The 25,459-nt window shown below is 40.3% G+C and overlaps 2 protein-coding genes across 4 annotated transcripts in view; one reads left to right on the top strand and one right to left on the bottom strand.

Moving 5' to 3' along the window:
* Positions 1–1,406, bottom strand: part of ube2l3a (ubiquitin-conjugating enzyme E2L 3a) — a 4,807-nt gene extending 3,401 nt beyond the window's left edge. The window contains exon 1 of the mRNA XM_082540548.1: positions 1,282–1,406. Within this exon, the coding sequence (XP_082396674.1) occupies positions 1,282–1,308 (27 nt within the window). The 5' untranslated portion in view covers positions 1,309–1,406. The remainder of the gene's footprint in view (positions 1–1,281) is intronic.
* A 1,717-nt stretch (positions 1,407–3,123) lies between these two features.
* Positions 3,124–25,459, top strand: part of zfyve16 (zinc finger, FYVE domain containing 16) — a 43,214-nt gene continuing 20,878 nt past the window's right edge. For 2 of the 3 annotated variants that reach the window (XR_014277918.1, XM_082541434.1), the window contains exons 1-4: positions 3,124–3,453; positions 9,799–9,908; positions 14,792–16,863; positions 21,616–21,712. Coding sequence is in view for 2 of the 3 variants with exons in the window: in XM_082541434.1 (XP_082397560.1) it covers positions 9,839–9,908; positions 14,792–16,863; positions 21,616–21,712 (2,239 nt within the window). In the remaining variant the exon portion in view is untranslated. The remainder of the gene's footprint in view (positions 3,454–9,798; positions 9,909–14,791; positions 16,864–21,615; positions 21,713–25,459) is intronic. The other variant, XM_082541435.1, reaches the window with a different exon arrangement.

Below are 25,459 nucleotides of genomic sequence, written 5' to 3'. Positions count from 1 at the left end.
GTTAGCTGAACACTAGCACTAGCATTAGTTTAAAAAAAAAAAATAGCGTTACAAAACAAATCCATCTGGTTACTCAGATCAAATATTTTTCATTCATATGGTCAAAAAGTCTGCCAGTATAAATTTCAGAAGAACATATAGGTGAGATAGACAAACAGGAGGAAGAAACTAGTAAATGTTATCAAACCACTGAGGTCCTACAGTTGCAAGTGATTGGCAGAAAGAAAGTGACAGTCATAATATTTTATACCGATCAATTCAAGCTGTACATGCCCTACAGTCCCAGTCATTTCAGATAATTCTCTTGCAACAGTTTTAACTGAAAGCAAATAGTAGTTATTTTCTAATTCCCAGTGGAATTTGGAATTTACGTGAACTGTAAAACTGAACTGTCAGGAGATTTCAAGAAGTCGTGACAGCACACTTCACCATTTTCTTTTTGGTATGAGGAAATTACTAACATACAGCAAATCAAAACTAAAACGAGTCAGAACAAAAGAAAGTATGAACGCCTGGCCAGCCACTACACTGTTTACAACATTAGCATACAATTCATTTTTTTCTCTCTTTAAAAATAAAAATCAATGTCTACAATAGCCACATTTTTCTACTTACTCTTTTAACTTACAGGAACAATTCTTTCCAATTGTTACACTTAATTCTTCATAATTTATTGACTACTCTATTTTGTTGCTGAAAAAAGCTGAATAAAGGCATTACTCCTGTTTGTTTTATATTGCGTTTGTTTACATGCAAGTACATGACCAAGTCAAAATAACTTTGTATACTGTTTTGCAAATAACTAACTCTTAATCCCCTAAACAAGAGAATAATGTCATTCATATATATATTTTTATTATTATTAAACGTTTATTAAACGTATACGGCTCAGATGAGGTCTGACGTCACGTCCCAACCCCAAAGTCTCCATGTTTTCGCCTCCGCGGCTGCCTTCAGACGGCGAAAGCGGTTAAAACGAGCTGCTACAGTTTCCACCATGCTTGCCTATTAAACACCAGCTTGCTTTCCGACTTAAAGCCGTAGATGACAGTTTTATCTTAAAGCTTAATCACGCTCTGCTGGCATTTCAAATTAACAACTAAACCCCGAGTCACCGTCTATCGGCCGTCATTATCCTTTCGTTTTGTCAGACACTTGAGCGACAAACACCCGGACATTTTCTCTTTGCTCACGAATCTGTAGCTACACTCATAAAGTCGAAACCATTGTTTAAACCATGTCAAAGTTGCAGAAATCCAACAACTAAGATCTTTTTCTTACCCTAGTTAGTCTCCGAGCCGAAGTCATTGTGGTACCGATTCTGTCTTCTCCTTCTTCTTCCTTTTTCTTTCCGCTCTACCTCGACTTCTTTTCAGTTTGTTTTAAAACGGATGACGGGCGGGATTCTCTTGCGTTACCGCCCTCTTTGGGCCCGGAGGGTTACAGATTTTAACCAAATTTTTACCGCTTTGCTTTGGATATGTGTTCCTGTTTCCTTTTAGGTATCACCATTTCTTTAAGACATCCTTTTAGAATAAAACTATTATATTTATCCATCTATTGTGGTAAGCTAGTCCAGTATTTAGTTCTGTTTATCTAATACATTCATTTAACCATGGCTCATTTAAAGGAGATGTGGGAAATCGATGCAAAACAGTTATAAAAAAAACAAGCACACATGAATTATTTTGAAATTAGAAGACAATTAAAGAAAAAAAAAGATAATTTCCCCACATTTCAAAGTGATGAAATGGTGAATGTCCTTTTATCAAAAAGTCTTTATGGATTTTTTTGAAAAGTGATTCTATTAAATTAAATTTTTTGTCACCTGTTTTGTCACCTTGCCTCTCTGCACTGAATCATTACTTGTTATTAATCTCCGCCTCTCTTCCACAACACGTCTTTTGTCCTGTTTTCCTCCCCTCACCATGAAGCAGTTGTGGCAGATGGCCACCCCTCCCTGAGCCTGGTTCTGCTGGAGGTTTCTTCCTGTTAAAAGGGAGTTTTTTCTTCCCACTGTCACCACAGTTCTTGCTCATAGGGAGTCTTATGATTGTTGGGTAGGCAATATAAATTGCCTTGAGGCAACTGTTGCTGTAATTTGGTGCTGTATAAATAAAACTGAATTTAATTGAATTGACGATACAATGACATAATAATGAAAATGCAAGAAAAAGAATCACAGAGTCTAAGAACATCCTACTCTCACTAGCTATCAGAAATGTTCTAATTTACTCATAATTCTCTAAATTACAACCTTTTAAGTGTGACTCACAGTGAGGAGCAATTTTCTTTTCAGTCGCATCTTATATCAGGTGACCTCAATTGTTCACATGTTAGGGTGGGTTAAGGGATCACGCTGATTTCACCTGAAACCACAAGTGGTTTTTTCACACCTTATGTGATGAGTCACATGACTAATAGTGGGTCACTTACCCCCTCCTAAGGGACACTACCAACTAAGATTTAAATATCTGTGACTCTCCACTTTTTAGCCTTGGATGAGAGGTGAAATGTCTTCAACAAAATTAAAGAAGTCCAGCTGTTTCTTTTTAAGGTCCTAAGATTCCTCTGGGCAGAAATACCTTGTTGATGCTACAGGTCAAAAGAGACAGGCCAGGCTGCTTTGAGTTCACAGGACGGACACAAAAATACAAATAACAACTTGTTATAACATATATGTTATAACAAGTTGTTATTTGTATTTTAGGTATGCAGCAGATGACTCTTATTGTTTCACAGTAAGATCCACCATTGCTTGTCGTTGATAACTGTGAACAAACTCATCTGGAGCTATCACACATGACATGAAAGATGGCTATCGTGTTGCCATCTACTCATTTCTGAAGTCCCATTTTGAAACTTTGAGATGAGCCTTTCCAGCATCACAATCTCAGTATTAAAAAAAGAAGAGGTGATGGGAAATGGAATGGTTCTTATATAGCAAAATAATAAAATAATAAATTGCTATTACACAAAAGCACAAGGCAGCCCTTGTTCAACTTCCAATTTTTTATTCTTTATTTTTTTAGAATAGAAAATTATATTGAAAAAATTAACAGAGAAATTTACAGTGATTACCTTTAAGAAACTCTAATGTTTCAGAACTTGCCTGAGAAAGATTTTGTCAAGTTTTTTTATTTTTTTTATTTCTCTTTTGTATGTAGCTCCCAGGAAGAACAAGTTTACTCACCACCACTTCTGCGCTGGTGAGTAAACTTGTATGCCAGCCACACAGCCTAACCATATCCTGTGACCTCCCGACAGTCTGCATGTTCAAGATGGCCGCTTAAGTGGAGAATTTACACCTCTCCAGTAAAACTAATCCAGCAGCTAGTTGGCCGAACGACTTTTACCGTGGAATTACCCTAAGATACCAGCAACGTTTTCTTATGCGTTACATCTGAAGAGATAATAATTGTTGAGGTTCGACACATGGAGTAAAACATACTGGTAAGAAATTCGTTAACCCCCCCCCCCCCCTCTCCATAGTTTGGTAGCCACATTAGCCAGCTAGCCTGTTCAGTAACAACTAACAGGCTAATTTTTAGCAACACCTGGCGTAATCGTGCTAATTTCAGTAGACGTACAACAGGCAATCCAAAGGTGGCTCACCTTTAAACAGTTAGCCAGAGTTAGCTGTAAAAATAGGACTCTAGCTAACTGCTAAGTGGGGTTGTTAATGTGAAATGTAAGTGCTAATGTTACCTGCTAACGTTTCATATATGATGGGTTTGCTAGTTTTGTTTACCTTACTCGCTCTTATACTGCCTTTTTGGTTTGTGAAACTGTTTTAAATGAGAGCAAGAAAAATGTATGTAGTATGTGTTGTTTACGCCACAACCGATATTTGTAACTTCAGCTCTAAACAGCCATAGTGAATGTGTTTGTACTTCTCGTTTCATATTATTTGTCATTGCATTTTGCCAGTCTCATAAGCAATGAGCAGCAGAACGACATGAATTTTAAATGACAGAATACTTATCAAACCTCAGTTCAGAGGGTTGTTGAGACTTAATCCTTCCCTTAAATATTAAACCTTGTGGGAAAGAAAAGATAGTTACTGAATGACAGCAGCAAAAAGAGGCTCTCTAAGTAAGACCGGAAAAAGAAGTTCTTCCCACTTTGTGGGAAGCTTAGTGAAGTGAAATAAATTTTTTCTTTTTTTCTAGCGTTCCAAACGTCAGCTTGTTACTGTAATTACTAGAAAAACATTTACTGAGAAAAAGCTGGTGGAATTCCTTAATTAAACCACGTGTTCAGAAAGCTCCAACGTGAAGAAAAGTGAAATTAGTATCTGCTCCTATCCACCACTGTTTAGTGAAACATCTTCAGCAAAACTACAGAAGATAAAATAAGATATGGAGACATTAGCTTAGTCTGACAATGTTTAAAGCAAGCCATCCCTAGGGCTGGTTGGTTTGGACACTGAATTATTATAAACATTAATTATTTTTGTACTATCATCATGTCTGTTTTCTGCGACAGGAAAGGTTGCATAAAAGCACAGGGCTAAGCATAGTTCTGAGAATGTTGATATGTTTGATTTTCTTCATTGCAGCCACCACATACTCATTTAAAAAGCTTACAGAAACACTCACTGATTTACTAGCATAGTTAAACGTACAGAGGCACATACACAAGAACACACACCTAATCTACCTCACAGAAGATACAGTACTTACAGACCTATTTTCAAACATATAATATAGGGTATATAAATACAGTGAACACGTTTAACTCTTTGGCAGATGTTGTATGAAGTTAAACTATTAAAAGCATTGCTATTTCTTAAAGGGAAACCAATGAGTAGTTCATTTTGAAAGACCAGTATTTTTTCTCTTTTAAGTATTTGTTATTATTTCTTGTCCAATTACTTGGTTAATCAATGGCATAGTCAATTAGTGAAACAATCAATAGCTGCATCCCTATTTATTTCCTTTTCTTTGTTCATGGACCTTTACTTTGAGAACTATGTAGTGATAAGCTTTATGAGTTAAGTTGAGACATTGAAGTTGTGGGAACTGCATTCTAGTACCAGTCTGTACCTTAGCACTACTGTGAATCATTCATACACGTATCCTTCTTGTGGTGTTCCTGTTAAGTTACCCGAGGATTGTATATCACCTAGTTCTCCTTTCATTTATCGCTTCCGTCTGGTAAAACTACAGCTGAACTACTACTACTTCTACTACTACTCTTCAGCTATAGACTATTGCGCTACACAAACGAGACATAGTTGTCATTAAGTAGTGTAAAAACCCACAAATCACAATGAGTAATAGTTGAGTGACATCAGAACTCACATGGTTCATATCATGTGATGGCTGTGAAACTGGTTTGTGTGAGGGTGACAATTCATAGTTGATACGGGTTTGTATACACTCTCAGCTTTTTGAATTCATGTTGGACTAAATTCTAAGTAAGATGGAGGCTTGCTCTGAAAACAATGACTTGTGTACTAAGGCTTGGCGATTGGATGAATATATCAGCTATCGATGATAGGCTTTTTGCTGATTGTTTTTACAAGAGCGATTTATTTATTTGACCATGAATAAGTTTGCTAATAATGTTGGTTGAAGCTAAGAGTCAACAGAAAAAATAATAACACTGTTTTAACAGCACCCTCTTCCAGCTTCCAGCAAATGCACCCTCCTCAGAGTGCGCACAAATGCAGCGATTCATTTACTCCAACTTATAACAGAAAGAAAGAAAGGCAGTAGCCTATGTTCAGAAAAGGAACCCCCACATTTTATTTAAATTAAAAACTCCACAATGCTGGGGAGGGAAACAAAGAGAAATTGGCTTCTTTTTTCCACCAATGGTTACAGGCTGTTCCAGTGTTTATCTGTCTTACACACTTCACCAAACAAAAAATACAAAATTAAACAAAAAGTTAAAAATCTCTGATAAAATGGTAAGTCTTTTGCCAATTTGGCGCATCTCAAGAAAATAAATAAATACATTAATTAATTCATAATCTAAAAAGTAGCTATATTAATACTGAAACAAACAAGAAAAGAAAGTAAAATATTCCCTCCAAAAAAACCTTTCTAAATGGGCAAATAAGTTCATGGATGATTGCTCTGCCCATCAAAAAGTCTGTGCCTGCGTGAATATATTGCCTAACGTCGGTTGGAAAATTTTTACATATCTCCCAACCTTATTTTGTTCATAATACAAGATAATTTGGTACAAGATTCAATGATGTACTAATTGATATTAAGATTAATGTCTTTGTCACCAGTGCTGTCTTTACTTCCTCCAGCTGACACTCAGCTCTACACAGTAATGCCCCATAGGGCTGAGCCATATTATACCGTTCACGGTAATACCGGTATAATGTTAGGCAACAATAGGAAAATGAAATATCGCGATAGAATATGAGTAAAACGCGCATGCGCAGTGCCTTTGTTTTCATACGCACATGGCCGATTGTTGAGTGAAACAGATGAACCAGAATTGGTTTGTAAAAATGGTGCAACTTCAGTGATGTGGAACTGGTTTGGTGTTTGTCCGTCAGATACACGACAAAGCACATTTTTTTTGCAGAACATGCAAGCGGCCATCGTTATTGTCGTATTTGTCGGACTAAGATGCTCTTAAATCTGGGAGTAATCTGGGTCCTAAACTCCTTATTCTTCAGTTCAAACGAACACTGCAGCATCACTGAGCGTTAAAAACTGTCTAAATTCTTTCATCTTTAATAAAACGATCAGCATTGCTGCTTTACCAGGTGTAACTATGAAGTTTAACTTCCAGGCATCCATTAAAACAAAATTTATTACATTTAACAGAGTTAGAAGTTAGCGGGAAGCTAGCGGAAGTTAGCTCGCTAGTTACCTAAGCATGATATTGCATGTTCTGACTGAGAGATTTCTGAAAAAAATCAAACGTACAGCTCTGCTATCACTTCCAACATAAATGAAGACAGGAAACTAAACAGCAGTGACATTTGTAGGGTTACTGAAGTTGGGCTAGCTGGTATATAATGATGTGCTACGTAATCGCTAGCGACACAGCTATGTTAGCATAACATAAACAGGGAAGCTGGAGGACGAACACTAACACTTTTCCACTTATAAAAGTTAACGTTAAGGTTCCTCATGGTTAGAGACAAATGCAATCGCATGGCAGGGTGCTGTAAACAGACCAAACTTCAGTCAGGAGAACAACTGAGATAATCCATCCACAATACGAGGTTAGTCATTAATATACTGCAACAACATGGGAATAGAGCAGCTGCCAGAGAATTCAACATTAATGAATCAATGGTACAGAAGTGGAGGAAGCAAGAAGAATGAGTTTAATAAAGTTTGATTTATCTGACTGCTTTGTTTCGCTTGATGTGCGTTATAATCCCGTGCACCTTATGGTCCGAAAAATACGTATTGCACACTGCAGTTTAATTTTGCAAAGCACCTCTTTTTAACTTCAGTGGATATTATATATGGTTATGCTCAGGATATGTCAGCCCATTTCTACTGGAAATGCCTTTTGGTTAAACTTTCAGCAAGGAATTTGTATTTGCACTGTTACATTTTTATAAAGCTTTAATGTACATAAAAACCAGCTTCTTATTTAAGTGAAAATAAATGGAAGGTTTTCTTTTTGCGCTAGTAATGTTGTGGAGTTGTATTTTGTCTCGCATCAATTATATCGTCAGTTATATCGTTATCGCAAATTTTCAAATATATATCGTGATAAATATTTTTGGCCATATCGCCCTGCTCTAATGCCCCATCTCCTCAGTAGTTTGCATTAGGGCTGGGCCATATCATACCGTTCACGGTAATATAATATAATGTTGAGCAATGATAAGAAAATGAAATATCACTAGGGCTGCTCAATTAATCGAATTTTAATCACGATTACGATCTGGGCTTTCAACGATCATTAAAAATGACTGAGCCGATTATTAGCCCCTCCCTCATTTATCCGCGACACCTTAAAGGCTGGTCCGTGAAAATATTGTCGGGCATAAACCGGTCCATGACGCAAAGAAGGTTGGAGACCGCTGATTAAGAGGACCCGAGGGAAGCTCGGAAAGCTAAGCAGAAGTTATTTGGAGAGGAGAGTGACTGCCGTTGGTTGAAAAGAGAGGTAAAAAAAACTTCAGTGGTGTTGCACACTATTTTATATTATTTTTTTTAAAGTCATTGTTAACCCTTTAAAGCCGGTCAGAGCAGCATGCTCCGTTTTGCGTAACTATTTTTAAATCCCTGTAGAACCTGAACCGTGTAAGCTAGCGCAATAATTTGTTTTGCATATGAAACCAGAGGAGTTGTACTTACATCTTATGCCATCAGCTTGTCCTCGGTCACGGTTTCCTTCCACATAAAGCTTTGCAAAAATTGCATAAAAAGCGCTTGCAGGAACAAAAACATAATATTCCAGAAACACGCTTTGCCGATCCGATCAGCTGTTCGTAACACTTCCCACAGTGAAACAGACGTCAGCGCGAACTATCGCATGTCCACCATTTCCTGGCCGAAACCGGAAGTGATGTCATTTTCGCTGAAAATGTAGTTTCTTTACTTGTAGGCCTTAAAAGCCTATACTGGTCATGTTTGACTTTTCTGAATAGTTTCTGGGATGCTTAGAACTCAAATTGCACTGCTGGAAATAGTTTATTTTGATGCACCTGCTGTTTTCTTTGCAAATTTGCATCATAGGATTGTTTTTTCGTTTTTCCTGTTGCTGTATCTCCAAAATAAAACTATGAAGACACTCAAACTAAATTTCCTGTTGTTGTAAACTATTTTTTGCAACTTTTTTGTATTTAAAGTTTTGAGGGATAAACCTCTTAAATTTCTCCAAGTAGAAATATATGTAAAAAAAACAAAAACGATTTTCAATTTTTTTGTAGTTTATTGCACTTGTTTGCAATTAATGCAGTTACTATGGACTTAATGCATACATATTATTAAAATATGGGCTATAACAGTTGATGTATAGCAACTTGAAATGCTCTCACAAATGGCACTACAACATGTAAAAAAAAATAATATAAGCTCTGGCGGACTTGGTTCTATGGTAGGTCTTAAAGGGTTAAATAAATAAATATCGTCAAATAATAGTGATCTCAATTTCAGTGAAAATAATCGTGATTATCATTTTTGCCATAATCGAGCAGCCCTACACAAAACTCTACGTCCAGATGAACAGAATCAACTTTTGGAGATTAATTGTTATGGTTTTCCATTGACTGTTTTGTGTTAATCTCTGGGTTGTAAAGCATTGTTCTTTTTCTGTTAGCCACTTCGATTCTTTTTCCTTATTTATACTTGCTTTTCTTTTTTTTATTTGTTACCAGAGGGGATCTCCTAAAGAGGAATATCTAAATTTTCACTGCAACATAATTATGGAATTTTAGTGTTATATGAAACTGTGCTTATTTAACACTAATGGAACACAGTTATTGCTGTGTCTTAAGCTGATAAAGATTATAATGTCAGAGATTTCTGCTTCTTCACCTCCAAACAACAGCATTATCAGCTCATTTTAGCCACTTCACACTATCGTCATGTCACTTTGTGCAGAGTACTGACAATCTGCCACTAAATGGGATGATCCCTGCTAAAGATGTTCATTTGCAGCTCAGCGTCATGTGCATTTGCACTTTTGTTGTCTTTACCGAGGTCCTTGACTGGTGTAGTAAATGTTTACTAAGCTGTGGTTGGCATGTTAAGTGGATTTTTACTCCACCACCCAAACACCAAAGAACCTGAAAAACAATCCAACATTTGAAGTAATCCTTTCTTCACCCAACAGACCTGTTTTTGTTTTTCTTTTCAGAAACTGTAGGGCATAAAAAGCCTCTTTCCTTTAGTGCAGCATGGACAGCTTCTTCAAGGCAGCTGTATGTGATCTGGACAAGCTGCTAGATGACTTTGAACTCAATAGTGGTAAGACCAGTCACACATCACATGGACAGTAACATCTGATAAGGGATAGACATGATTCATTGTTAATGGATTTATTCATTTTATAGTTTATCTCAGTAAAGATATAACAACTGATAACACAAGTAACAAAGAATGTGTATGGAATTATTATATTATACTATTATAAGTCACGTGCGAGAAAAAACATAATCTGAGCAAATAATTTCATTTCACAGGTGCAATTAACTTCCCTGTGTTTAAATTCAATAACTCGCATGCGTAGAACTTAGCAGCCATGCACAGAAAGAAGCCATCGCGAACACAAGAGTGTCTGCTTTGAGGCTGCTGCAGTTTCACACTCTCGTGGGTAGTCCTCGGCAGGATTGGACTGACTTTTGACTGTTTGGAGGCGGAGCCCAAAGGAAGTGCGTGTCCTATTGGTAATTTTGATGCTCAGTTCCGGTTTCGGCATTAAACTGAGTTACACTGTAGCAGCAACAGAAGCATTGTTTAAAACTGTACTTCTTTGCAATATGGAAAATAAACTTTGCCAAATTAATTATCAACAGTTGTTGATTGCTGGGTAGCAATAAAAATACTGACAACTAGGGCTGGGCGATATGACCCAAAATTCATATCTCGATATTTTTTAGCTGGATGGCGATATAAGATATATATCTCGATATATTTTTTTTAAAGCCATAAAGTAAGAACAAAAAGAGAGTTCTTAGTCAAAGCTGTGTCCCAGATGAAAATAAATTATGAGCATTTATTAAATAATTAAATAATAATGCTCCATAAATAAAAGAAAACAATGTTGTTTTTGTGCATAACAAAAAGCTCACAATTGTGCAGTCAAAATGTAAACTAAAAGACGCCGAGCACAATAACAAAGACAGATTTCACAGCTGCTCTGTTCCCAACTTGACTGACAGCCTGGAGTTTGTAATCCGCTTCGCAACCACGTCTCTTAACAGGTGCCATTTATGGTCCTTATACACAGTAGGGTAATACTACATTGAAGCACAGTACGTATCACTCCGCGAGGCTCAGCCGTAATGCTCCGACAATCCATCAAGCGGTGCTGCTCCGTAGCTTACCAAAGTCGTACTAAAACATTTTTTGACAGATTGCTGAGATTGTTCCACATGAAATCTGTTCGCGGCCATCAAGCACAACCAGAATTCATACATAAGGCGCGCTGTCAACTTTTGAGAAAATGCAAGGATTTTAGGCCGTGCAGCACCTCTGGGCTGCATGGCGTTAGCGTGGTTAGCTCGTTAGCCTGGTTAGCTAGCTAACACGTTGATGCCGTCCAGCCCCACGCACGGGGCGATGCGCAGTAACTCGTTAACGGAGATTTGCCGTGTCCATCTTGTCGCTTCCTGCAGGTGAAGCGATGGGGGAGGAGGGGGAGTTGTGTTCAGTGAAGGAGAGGCGAGGCCGAGTAACGTTGCGTAAAGACGAAAGTGGACGAAAGAGAGGCAAATTTGCGGTTCCACAAGTATAATTATAACGTAACATAGACTATATCGATATAAAGGATATTGTCACATCTTGTATAAAAATATATCGATATTTTTTAAAAACTCGATATATCGCCCAGCTCTACTGACAACTGTCACTGAATTACTTTGATGCTAAAGAAAATCCTTTAAACCAGAGGATTAAGGAACTTTTGAAGCTATGGCAGTGCTGTTGTCCCAATGTGTTGTACAGTACTCCATAGCTTTTATGATTTAAAAAAACAACAGCAAAAAAACCCTAACTCGTAACGAGAACCAGGAAAGGGAGTGAGAAATTAGAACTTTCGCTAAAATACGTACATTTAAAAAAGTTGCTCAATCTGCAGCCAACACATGTAACTGTACATACCATAAGTTGGAGTGTTTCATAATGTGCCCTAGATTTCTGCGGTTTTAGCATTTTTTTTCTCCCCAGTGTTAAAGTGAAGCCAGTGATTTAAAAAGTCAACAAATCCTCAATACAGATGTGTATCAAAGATCAAGTCTTTCATACTGATTTTTGATTTATTTAACAACTGATAACACAAGGAACTGATGTTTTTGTTTATCATACAGCAGATTAATGGGACAGCAGTGCAGAGACTTGCATTAGAATCTTCTGCTTTTAAACATTTCTTCAGCATTAAAGTAATTCAGTGACAGTTGTCAGTATTTTCACTGCTAAGAGCAACCAACTAACTTTTGTTTTTGTGAGCACTGCTCAGAAGTGGCAAAACAGTAAATCAGACAATCTTTACATCTTGGGAAACAAGATATTTAAAAGAGATGATGTTAAAAAAACACCACATTTTGTGTAACTTCTTGGTCTGTGTTACAAAACTAGCAACCTTTGTCACACCAAGTTAACATGCATACGTTATACACACACACACATCTATATTTACTCACAGACACGCGCATAGATGTACATGCATACGTACACATTTATCAGTGTACCTACAGACAAATATTTTCTCTTATCAGCAACATGTTGATATTTTCATTCTATACAATAGTGCCCAGTGACTTCTTTTTTTGGCCAGGCAGTGCATATAGCAGAATATATATAGCAGAATCTCTGTCAGGTCTGGAAGCCAGGAAGGAAGACTCTCACTCAGGCAAAGCCGTGTCCCATCTGGAGATGCCGGATTTTATACTCAAACCTGTGATTCAATGATACTTTGTCAAACATCCAAGGTTTAGCCAAAAATGGTGTTTCTTCTAGAACTAACAACAACTGCAGTGTGTTTGTACTCTTAGCACATTTAAATAAGTTTTACACATTTGTCTTTATGAAGACAAATGGCTGTCTTCATTTGTCATGTTACTGGCATGCAGTACCGTATTTTCACGACCATAAGACGCACTGTACTAAAAGGCGCAGTCTCAGTTATGTGTGCCATTACTGTATTTAACACACACATAAGGCGCACTGGATTATAGGGCGCATACAAGTACCGTATGCGTATTTAAAAATAAAGCGGGAGCAAACCTGAGTTCGGTACCTTACTCACATTTCTATTACCGGTAATCGTCATCATCAACAACACACAAGCATACAAGTGTGCGTATTTAAAAATAAAGCAGGAGCAAAACGAAGTTTGGTACTCACATTTTTATCATCAATCAAACCCATCGAAGTCCTCATCCTCTGTGTCTGAATTGAACAGCTGCGCTAAATCTCCATCAAACATGCCAAGTTCACTTTCTTCACTGTCAGAGTCACTTTCCGTGCCGTGCGGCTCCTGGGAAATGATGCCGGCTTTTGCGAAAGCTCAAACAACAGTGCCAGCAGACATGTTAGCCCAAGCATCTACAATCCATTGGCAAATTGTGGCGTAACTCGCCCGGCGCTGCCTTCCACTCTTGGTGAAACTGTGGTCTCCATCGGTCATCCATCGCTCCCAGGCCGCTCGCAGCCTTACTTTGAACGGGCAGTTCACACCGATGTCCAGCGGTTGGAGTTCCTTTGTCAGGCCTCCCGGAATGACAGCAAGCTCACAGTTCATTTGTTTCACTAGTTTTTTCACATTGGCTGTGAGATGGGCACGCATAGAGTCACAGATTAAGAGCGATGGTGATGCGTGGAAAAAACCACCTGGTCTCCTTACATACACCTCCCTCAGCCACTCTTTCATCATTTCCTCATCCATCCAGCCCTTTTCATTTGCCTTAATGATGATTCCTGCTGGAAACTTCTCTTTAGGCAAAGTCTTTCGCTTAAAAATCACCATAGGCGGCAGTTTCTGTCCATTAGCATGGCAGCCAAGCACAACAGCAAAAGAAGACTTTTCATACCCCGTTGTGCGTATCGCTACCGTGCTGGTCCCCTTCTTCTCCACAGTGTGACTCACCGGGATGTCAAAAGTGAGCGGGACCTCGTCCATGTTTGTGATGTGGCTGGGCTGGATGTTTTTGTCGCTGATGTGTTTGCTGCAGTAGGAGCGGAAGATGGCCAGCTTTTCCTTATAATCCGCTGGAAGTTGCTGCGCTACCGTAGTCCTGGTCCGGATGGAAAAATGGCACCGTTTCATAAAACGAAAGCACCAAGACGGACCTCCTTGGAAATGTTCAATGTTCATCTCTTCAGCTAGTGAAACTGCTTTTAGCCGAATGGTGACCGTCGAAACGCTTCTCCCGCTCGTTCTTTGCTCGATGATCCACCGCTCGAGTCTTTCCTCCAACTCGGGCCACCTCGCCTTATGTCCGCGGAAACTCAGCTGCATTTTCTTGACCTGCCGGAGCTTGTTTTCTAGCTTCCTCCATTTGCGAACCATCGATTCGTTAATCTTAAATTCTCTCGCCGCTGCTCGATTTCCATGTTCCTCCGCATAGCTGATGGCCTTCAGTTTAAACTGTGCTTCATAAGCGTGTCTCTTTGCCATTTTCAGGGTTGTTAAAACAACGATGTTCCACATAATGCACATACCTGTCCTTTTAGACAGGTATGTGCGATTGTCCGGTATATACGATCAACGCCCACACTTCACCCTTTAGCGTTCTCATGGTGTTCTCTACTACGTCATCCTTACAACACACAGGGCGCACTGCGCTATAGGGCGCGCCGTACTTTTTGAAGAAAATCTAAGACTTTTAAGTGCGCCTTATGGTCGTGAAAATACGGTAGTCTGTTTACTGGAGGGTCACAGGATGCCTAAGTAACCAAATTACTTTATTAGAACTTGGCATTTTTTGCAGTTAGTAAATATAACCGTGTATTTGTATTTTAGCACTCATGGTTTGGATAGCAGCACAACTTTGACCCCAGAACCATATTACCAGATTGGGGGGGGGAAAGCACCAAAAAAAATCTAGCAAAACAGAATTGACGGTGCCAGTGTATCAAAAGTACAGCTCAAGTGTAATTGAATTAACTGTTTTCCTTTTTTTGGATTGCAGAGGAACACGAAGGCAGGCCTGTTTCCCTGAAGCCCTCTGTGTACCCCTTCTCCTCACTTGGCCCTCAGTGTTCACCTATAGAGCTGTCCCCAAATCCACCAAGCCTCCCGGACCTTAATTCTCTTCATTATGGATTGACACCCGGCTGTCCTGATGGTTCTGCCAGTCATAACCATAACCGCAGCACTGATAGAGAGGTCAAAGGTCAGCCTCTCACTGGTGTGGACCTTCTGTTGTCTGTGGATCGCAGGTCAGCCAAAAGCTCTACCCCTCCCTGTCCAGACAGAGCTTTGAAACCTGTCTGCGACCTTGTGAATGACACAAGCTCAGCCATTCTGGTCAGGTCCAGTAGCCACGATGCCTTCAGTAAGCTGGACATTGTGGAAAAGCAAATGGAGGAAGAGGAAGCACTGCTTGTGGATTTTAACAGCCCCGAAGTAGGACAAGAGCAAGAGGGTGCATGCCATAGTCGAGACACTCAAAAAGAGCAAACCCTTGTAGGGAAGGGAGAGGTACTGTTGAGTCTAGATTTACATCAGCAGAGTGGTGGATACTCTGCCTCACTCAGTCTGCTTGATGTCATTCTCCCCGCAGCAGTGGAAAGGAGCTGTGATCCCGCAGATCATTCACTATCTTCAATAGATACTGACTTAGCTAATAAAGAGGAGGGGGACAGTGACGGGGGGGATATCTCTGACCAAGTAGTTGAGAACTCTGTGGAACAGAGTGATCTGGATCCTGTTGATGGTGTTAGGAAAACTAGAACAATCAAAGTTAGTAAAGAGAATGAGTCTCATGAAGCCTTGGATGAATGTGAAGCAGAGGGTCTTCCAGGTCAGGAATCCAAAGCCTCACACAGCAAGCCGGTAGCCCTGTCATGTTTACCCATAGCTGTGTCCATGTGCGGCGCTCTTGTGAACCCAAAGACCACAGAAGATGATTCAGGGGAAGCTGAGCTATGCATTGATGCAGATGTGTCTGAGAGCACAGAGGCAGAATCCCTGTCAGGCCTGGAAGCCAAGGAGGAAGAGTCCCACCCGGAGGCACCCGCTTCCCACCCGGAGGCACCCGCTTCCCACCCGGAGGCACCCACTTCCCCCCCGGAGGCACCCGCTTCCCACCCGGAGGCACCCGCTTTACCTGCTTTTGTGGTCCAGGAGGTTGCAGAGGGCAGACAGTCTCCAGAGGGGCAACAACAGATTTTTCTTGAAGCTTCTACAGATCTTACCTCCACCAATTGTTCAGAAACCAGCCTAGTAGATCCTCCAGAGTTTGGTTTCCAGTACCTGCCTGAGAGCGACCAGGCTGAGCTGCTGGTTACAGATGAGGAGTTGGATGCTTTCCTGCAAGCACATGCTGAAGCAGAACAGGGTGTTTCTTATCCTGAATCTCTCCCAGAATCAAACAGGGCTCCAGAGGAAGGGCTTGTAAAACAGGACTTAGGTCTACCTTTTCCAGAAAGTGATCAAGCAATATGTGTATCTGCAGAGGGGAGCATTAACCCTGGTGCTCTATCAGTATCAGAGGACTCTTGCAGACCTTGGCAAGACTATTCTTCTGGGGTAAGCTCTCTGACCAGCAACACTTTCCAGTCCCAGCACAGCAGTAGCCCTGATCTACAACCCTCCTATGGAGGTGCAAGACCTAAACAGCTGCACTGCCAAACTGCAAGATCTCCAGCAACAGGAGAAGAGGAAGAGGGGGAGCTGGCTCAGATGTTAAGTGCTTCTACAACAGTGCCAAGTACTGCACAGGATGGAAAACGTTCACCAATAAACCCCAGTATTACAGATGAGCATTCCATCAACTTTAGGGATTCTAACCCTTCATATGCAACTCAGGAGGATCAGGATTACAGTGTGGTGTATGATGAACTGTCAGAACCCCCACCTTACCCTGGGGAGTTTACCATAGACAGTGCCAAGGCAGTGAGCTGCAAAAGGGAGGGAGTGGAGGAGCTAGGGAACAGACAGCCTGCTTGGGTGCCAGACTCTGAAGCTCCCAACTGTATGAAGTGCAATCAGAAGTTCACTTTTACCAAAAGGCGGCATCACTGTCGTGCCTGTGGGAAGGTATGTTAGTCACTGAATAGAATGTATTTTACACTTGAATATTAGATTGTGTCAGCATTATTGTCAGCTGTAAATACAGTGTGGCTGCAATTAATGGTTGTTATGACATGTTGTCAAATGGCTTTTTTCTCTGGCTTGCCGTTAAAAAAAAATCCAGTGGCTTTCAGTGAGAAAGAGTCAGATTCATTAATTTAGAGCCACATAAATTTTGTGGGGTGTGTTTTTTTTTTTGTTTTTTTTTTGTGGGGTTTTTTTGGCCAACACAAGTCATTCCTTTTTTCCCCGTTAAGGCCCTTGGCCTAATCTGATTTCAGGGTCAACTTTATCCTGTATTATGATACCAGAGTTTTGTTTTAATTATACCAATAACCACAGTCAGCCTTGAGGAGTCCATATTGGTTGATCCCTAATGTATAACCAACTGTTACTTTCCACAATAACAGTGGCTCCATAGTGTTAACGAATAGTTATGTCTATAACTTCAATTCCCTTTCAGTTGATTCACTCGGTACAACACATACAGTTGTGGTCAAAAGTTTACATACACTTGTAAAGAATATAATATAATGGCTCTACCGAGCATCCCGTTATTTCTAAAACTCTGATTTTTCTCTGATAGAGTGATTGGAACAAATACTTCTTTGTCACAAAAAACATTCATGAAGTTTGGTTCTTTAATGACTTTATTATGGGTTAACAGAAAAAGGTGATCACATTTTCTGGGTCAAAAATAATCATACGGCAACATGAATTAGCAATTTTGGTGACTTAGAAAGTTGTCAGTGAACTGAGCTTCATAGCATGGCCTCTTAACTGCTTGTGAGTGATTATGAGTGATGACAGCTGGTGACTTCTCTTAGGCCAGTTAAATAGGGCTCATTGGATACAAACGCTACAATAGGAAAGTCAAAGGAGCTCAGCATGGATCTGAAAAAGCGAATTATTGACTTGAACAAGTCAGGAAAGTCACTTGGGGCCATTTCAAAGCAGCTGCATGTCCCAAGAGCAACAGTGCAAACAATTGTTTGTAAGTATAAAGTACATGGCACTGTTTCGTCACTGCCAAGATCAGGAAGAAAACGCAAGCTATCACCTGCTGCTGAGAGAAAATTGGTCAGGAGGGTGAAGAGTCAACCAAGAATCACCAAAAAGCAGATCTGCCAAGAATTTGAAGCTGCTGGAACACAGGTGTCATTGTCCACAGTCAAACGTGCTTTGCATCTCCATGGACTGAGAGGCTGCCGTGCAAGAAGGAAGCCCTTGCTCCAAAAGCGGCACCTTAAGGCTCGACTGAAGTTTGCTGCTGATCACATGGACGAAGATAAGACTTTCTGGAGGAAAGTTCTGTGGTCAGATGAAACAAAAATCGAGCTTTTTGGCCACAATGCCCAGCAATATGTTTGGAGGAGAAAAGGTGAGGCCTTTAACCCCAAGAACACCATGCCTACAATCAAGCATGGTGGTGGGAGTATTATGCTGTGGGGCTGTTTTGCTGCCAATGGAACTGGTGCTTTACAGAGAGTAAATGGGATAATGAAGAAGGAGGATTATCTTCACATTCTTCAACATAACCTAAAATCATCAGCACACAGGTTGGGTCTTGGGCGCAGTTGGGTGTTCCAACAGGACAATGACCCCAAACACACATCAAAAGTGGTAAAGGAATGGCTAAGTCAGGCTAGAATAAAGGTTTTAGAATGGTCTTCCCAAAGTCCTGACTTAAACCCCATTGAAAACATGTGGACAATGCTGAAGAAACAAGTCCATGTCAGAAAGCCATCAAATTTAACTGAACTGCACCAATTCTGTCAAGAGGAGTGGTCAAAGATTCAACCAGAAGCTTGCCAGAAGCTTGTGGATGGCTACCAAAAGCGCCTAATTGAAGTGAAAATGGCTAAGGGACATGTAACCAAATATTAGCACTGCTGTATGTATATTTCTGACCCAGCAGATGTGATCACTTTTTTCTGTTAACCCATAATAAAGTCATTAAAGAACCAAACTGTTTTTTGTGACAAAGAAGTATTTGTTCCAATCACCCTCAGAGAAAAATCAGTTTTAGAAATAACGGGACGCTCGGTAGAGCCATTATATTATATTCTTTACAAGTGTATGTAAACTTTTGACCACAACTGTAAGTATGGGACATATATATACGCCCCGCAGAGCAGCCACCGAACCGGAATCGGACCACCACCACCTTAGTGAGCGATAGATCCAGCAGAAAGGACAGTATGAGCCACCGAAGGGGCTATAACGTCCAACCGATAAAACCGTACAAAAGTTTTTAAAAACTTTTAAAAGTTTGGCATGAGCCCGCTGGCGGGCTCATGCCAAGCTGAAGCCCGCCAGCGCTCCTGCATGGTTTTGGCTCGTCATCGGCTAACCTGTCAACATGTTCCATGTGGTCAGCCCAGCTAATTGCCCGGACATCGACCGGATAATTCTCGTCTTCGGACTCGGACGAAGCCAGGGCTCCAGACTCGGAAAGGAGAGGTTCATGCCGTGCAACAGCAGAGCGTCCCAGCACTATTTCCACAAACGCCACCGCGTGTTTCCAGGATCGAGCGCCGGAGCTAGCGACAAAACGCACAGGCTTCAGGCTCCGTCAATGCTCTCCTAGCGTGGATGATCCCCAGGCAGACAGGGCAGGCATTGTGCTGGTCGCTGTTGTGCAAAGAGAAACCGCATCCCTGAAGACGGGGGCGAACAGAAGATTTCTGCTTTGCTCGCATCAGTTTGGAGTCCATTCCAAAACGCAAACCCAAACGCTGCACTCCGCGGGCAGCCTACGGACCAACTGCGTTGGTGGAGGTTGACACCAACAGGGGCAGTTAAGCTAAGTTCAAGTCCGCAGACAGTGGAGCTAACTAGTAGCAGCTAGCTAGCCCAACTCAGCAGAGGTGTTCTCAGCGAGGTGAAGAGCATAAGAACTGAAGCATGACTGTGATGACAGCGGCTATATGTGCAGGCGGGTCCGTGCGCGTGTCATCAAATGTCATCCGCCTTAAAGGCGTGAATAAAGGTTTCTTCAGCCAAGACACGCAAGGGCGTGATATCCCATGCTTAGGTGTTGTACCGAGTGAATCAATTGAAAGGGAACACCAGTGCCTAGCATGCGAAGGTATCACTTTCAAAACTGGGAGGTGATGCAAATTCCTGGATGGGTTGCGTCAGGAAGGGCATTTGGCCTAAAATTTATACAAGTTCAGACATGCAGATCTATTCACTGTGGCAACCCCTTGCAAATAGCAGCTGAAAGAAGTCAACTTCTGCAGTAATAGCAAAGCAAAGTGTAATTAGTCAGCCACTAGCCGCACAGCATTTACCTGACTTCAGTAGCTTTGTTAAATGCAAGTGTTCAGGTAGACAAAGAGTGCTACATAATAAAGCAATACAGCTGTTGTTTCACATAATTATTATTCCTTTATTTATCCAGGTAAATATCTCATTGAGATTAAAAATGTCATTTGTAAGAGAAACTTAAACAGTTTAATGCCGTTAAGCTGGGCATACACTGTGCGTTTTTTTTTTTTCAGTCACGTTATTCAGCTCCTGCTCAAACTGTACAATTAAATCGCAGGGGTTAGAGGTTCGTCGGTCATGATGCAGGGTCTCACACTATATGGCCCGATGCACTGATGTGACCTGAGTGCTCACACTGTGCGTCCATAACATGAAGCTTATAACACTAAATCTGTCTCTTGCTCTCCCTCTCTGTCTTTACTCACACAGACACACACACCACCACCATCAACTTTGCTAAATTGCTTATGAAAAACATTGACCAGGCAGCTGCAGTTGAGCAGCAATGTCCATACAACTCTTTTCATAGTTGGTGCAGTCATGATAAAGTTCTACAAGTTATGCCTCTATCGCTTGTGTCCAGATCACACGCTGCACTTCTGTTTGCGCATGCGCAGTGTGAGAGGCTGCGTTGACAACCTCACAAGGGCCAACAGGATTTCAAATAGGTTTGATTTCCTTGCGAGCATACGATTGATGATCGGGAGCTATTCGTGAGGTGTTAATCGCTTCTCGTTACCCCATGTATACTCCACGATGCACGACACACAATTAAGGTGAAACTTGGGCCGATCCCCAAAACGGTCGCACAACTGAAAAATATGCTCAAAATGGGCCAAAGATCACACAGAGTATGCCCAGCTTTACAATTAAACAGTTAATTGACTCAGAAATGCAGAGTTCACTGTTGAATAATCAGATTTTTCCTGATTACTTTATACAAAAAAAATCTGAAAACTGTGAAAAGCATCCATCATAAAAATCTAGATCCCAAAAGTGATTCTGATAAATAAATCACCATAGAAGTGATTACCTAATGAGCTTCTTATAAATGCCTGTTTTGCATTGCCTGTTTTTTCTTCTTGTGTAATTCAAGGTATTTCTGGAAGTTTTTAGCATGTAAGGGTAAAATTTCTGATGAAGTGAGGACCAAATATAGCACAGTGAATTGATGTAAGCAGAGAGCATGAGTCAGCAGTTCTCTTTTCAGCTTTTCTATAGGTCTGTGCTGAGTCAAGTCCCTCAAAGGCCTCTTATTAAATCAGACATGATTAGGTTCTACTATTGTTTATAGCACAATCTTATGCTGTTTGAAGGACCAGATAGACAAACACGTTTCAACATCCTGTTAATTGTTGTCTTCTTCCAGACGTGAATTTACTGTCCATGCAGATTGCTGTGTAGCGTATCTATGCCGTCAATGTCATCCTCTCTCCTCTGTGGCAGGTTTACTGTGCTGTGTGCTGCAACAGGAAGTGTAAACTGAAGTACCTGGAGAAAGAGGCTCGTGTATGTGTCCTCTGCTTTGACACCATTCACAGAGGTAAGGTTCTTGTTTGGTTTATTTGTATGCCTTTATTAAGATCCCCATGTGTTGTACCATTATAAAATACATGATAATATAGCGAGTCAAACAGGTGGTGGGCGGCGTGTAAGGGGTCACCTGTGATGGCCCTGGTGAGAAATTGAGACAGAAAGAGTTGGCAATAGCCTCCAGGGGTGGCAGAGGGCAGTAAATGATTTAACTGCTCATCCAAACATGAGTGAGTAATGAAATTAAACTGTATTATGAAAATAAAGTAAATAAAATACAATAAATAAAGACAATAAAAATATTATTTGTCCTTTTGTGAGGACCAGTTTCAGCTCATGAGAAAGTTAGAGCATTTGAGCTGGCCTTTATATTTTCCTCACATTTCTTTAAATGCCTGTTTTGGAGTCAAAGCTTTTAGAGTTAAAGTTGAAATCAAGTTTGGACGTACTTAAATCTAACATTGTTTGCATTGTAACAATGGGTTGTGTTTCTTACATTAGTAGAAGGGAAAATGAGTTCTGATGGTTTTGTAGATTTGGTGTGTGTGTTTTTGTGCATGTATGTCTGTGTGTTCAACTATGCTAATGAATGAGTGAGTTTGTCTGTAAACGTTTAAAGGAAGATGTGGTGGCTGCATTGAAGAAAAACAAAGTTTTCCTCTGACAAGAAAGCCTAATTTCTGCTGTTCAGTACTGGAGGAATTTAAACTTTTACAAATTATTGCTTAGCTGTGTCTTTAATAAAACCTCTGTAACTTTGCTCTGCTTTACTTAAGCAGCATCATGTAATGTTCTTATGTTGATTCATGATTATCGATCTACTGCAGTATATTTTTAAGGTGGTTATCTGCTATAAAAATATAGGCCAGGAAAATCTCCTTCATGCTTTGTTTTGTCCTCAGTTACACAAAGGCATCTGTCGTGATCCTTACACCTCTGATGAAGTCTCACAAGTGTCAGCTTTGTTTTTATACATAGATATAAAAATATGGATATATACTGATAAATGATCAGAATTATATTTCTGACTGAGTCAAAATTGAATCGAATCGACCTTGCAAGGGACCTTGTGAATTGGAATTGAATCGATTATAGAAATCAAAATCAATACCCAGCCCCATTTCTATCCTAATGAAAACACATACAAGCTTTCCTTTAGTATTTAGGTAGGAACACAAAGCTGACAGCACAAAGCAAAGATAAGAATCCTAAATTTTGGGCGATGTAAATCAATTTACACATTAACATATTTCTGAAGTTTCTTCGTTACAGTGATTCTACTGTATAAACATGAACAGGTAGAAACAAAGGCTGCAGCCTGACTGCTCATCCATTTGCTACCTGAAGTTTAGGGTCTGGCTGCTAGGCTGGCGTGTGCATTCAACATCATTCTGGGTTCTTGGCTAGCTTAGTGTTATCATGCTGTATAGGCAGGTTCTTGCAATGAGCTGAATAATATGATGAAAGCCTTGAAATAAATATGGTCTAGTACACCTTATGCCCCTCTTTAGATTTACTCCTGCTTGCTCCAAGTATCAGTGCAATAGAGAGTGGTATAGCTGCCACAGTCAGCCTTCAACAGGCTACCTAATTTAAACATCAGACTAAGTTAACAGTTCATTTTTCGCTGTGTAAAACAAACAACGGTGGATTGGAACAGTTACAAAGTTAGCTTTTCCTCATGCCGGAGCTTGGTGATCAGGTAGTTTCGTTTACTTTTTCCAGTAAAAGTTTAATGCTGATTACAGGATTAAGTGATGCTGTTTTGGAGACTGGGAAAAACATTTTCTTTAACTCTCCCTGAGGTCACCATCTTGGTAACAATAAAAGACGTGGAAATAGGCACCTTTTTTTTAGCTGGACTGCAGCAGTGATATGGAGAGAGATGGGAGTTGATTGCAGAGGAAAGTGATAACAGGACACTATTACTTGTCCTTGAGCTTGTGAGTCTATGTAGTACAGGACCACCGAGTGCAGTGGACATGTGATGCTCACATGCTGTCTAAATTAAGGAGGAGATGGTCCACTTTAGTGGCTTTTGGATGCTCGGGCAGTGTGTTGCAATCCTTCTCTTCTCTCCCTCACACAGCTCCTCCTCTCCTCCCCTCTCTTGCTTTCCTCTCCCTCACTGACATCAGTATACGAGGCTTACTGCATACACCTCAGCCTACAGCTAATAGCCTGTTATTATTTACGAGAGGAGCCACTTCAGAAAAGCTGTGAGGACTGGTCTGATGTCAGTTGGCGAGAGAGATTTGTCATAACGTGGATTAATTGTGTTTTAGTTGAGGAGGAGATGATGAGGTAAGATGCTTCTTACTTGTAATGAATAAAATGTTGGAAACTTTGTACTGCTGCTGTGCTGGATTGTTTGAGTTTAGAATGTGTGCATATATTGCAAATCAGTGTTTTGTCTCCATTTTAAGTAATATATTTGGTTATGTTACCGTTGCACTGAAAATGGGGTCAGTAAATAGCCTTAAGCCTTGGTTGACTTTTTTTCTGCCATGTCATCCTTTCGTTGCACAGCAAGGCGAATAACTGTTCTTGCATTGATACTAATTGAATTATTGATACTAATTGAATTACTTAAAAGAAATTATAGAAACAAGGATCTAAATAACAATAATATCTTTGTAATGTTTCAATCTGCTGTGGTTGCATTCCTGTGTTTTTGAAAGCGACATTGTTGTTGCTGTCATTACATACTGGATAAGTAAAGCTATGTGATACATAATCAATATAATACGACATAATTGCTTGATCAGCAGCGCTGAGAAAAGCTGCTCTGAAAGCCTCTCCACTATAGCCAGTTTTCCTGAAAGTAATAACTCATCTTATAGCAATGTTGGGGACTAAACCAATATCCAACTGGCACAGCTTTAGAAAAGCTGTTATGCTGATGTACGCTACAGTCCTACACCCCAACACTGAACTTTATGAATACAGAAACTTGAGAACAAGGCAAGAAGGAGTTTCAAATTTATACGTGTGTGTATATATAAGTGTACGTCCTAAAACTTGACCTCATGATCAAGGATAGCGGTTACATTTTGTGAACATCTTGTGAATGTGATAGTTTGAGAACGTAGGATTTTGGAACTGATACCATCGGTGTATCGGCTTAAGGGTACCACTGGCTGCCACCAATTTTATTCTTTTAGTCAGTGAGCTAGAGGAAACATGTAGCGGCACTCTTCTGTATCATTCACCTGCTGCATTAAGAGGGACTCCAACTCCACCATCTTGGACTGCAGCTGGTAATGATAGCTAGAGAGCCACACTTAAGGGAATGTGGAGCAGGTGGAAAGTGGTTCACGTTCCATAACAACACAATCACCGAGGCAGCAATACAGATGGAGGGCTACCAGCTGCAGGCCAGGACAATGGAGTCGATGTCCATCTGTAAGAGAACTAATTTGAGAGGCGTTTTGTTATTTGTCAGGATTTTCTTAATTAAAATTCCTGCAGTGGAAGTCTGTGTGAATATTATATACTTGACAAATTCAATATTTAAACTGCATTTAGACGCATTTAGATATATATCTGTGTTAGTCCATTATTGGTCAGATACTGCTAATATACTGTCCAGCTTTTTTTCAACAGGCTTCTCTGAAGAAACTTACTGATAGAGATGCTTTTTCCTTCTCCAGTGTCCTCACTTATTTTCCAAATCTGTAACAGAACCGCAGAAAGTGGAAGTCCTTTTTAATTAAACCAATGAAATATAGCTATAATAATATGTTGCAGTGCTTTC

Source organism: Aulonocara stuartgranti, assembly GCF_965226115.1.
Source record: "Aulonocara stuartgranti genome assembly, chromosome: 7".
Lineage (NCBI taxonomy): Eukaryota > Metazoa > Chordata > Actinopteri > Cichliformes > Cichlidae > Aulonocara > Aulonocara stuartgranti.
The sequence above is the reverse complement of the archived record's forward strand: the minus strand, read 5'-3'. Positions and strand labels throughout refer to the sequence as shown.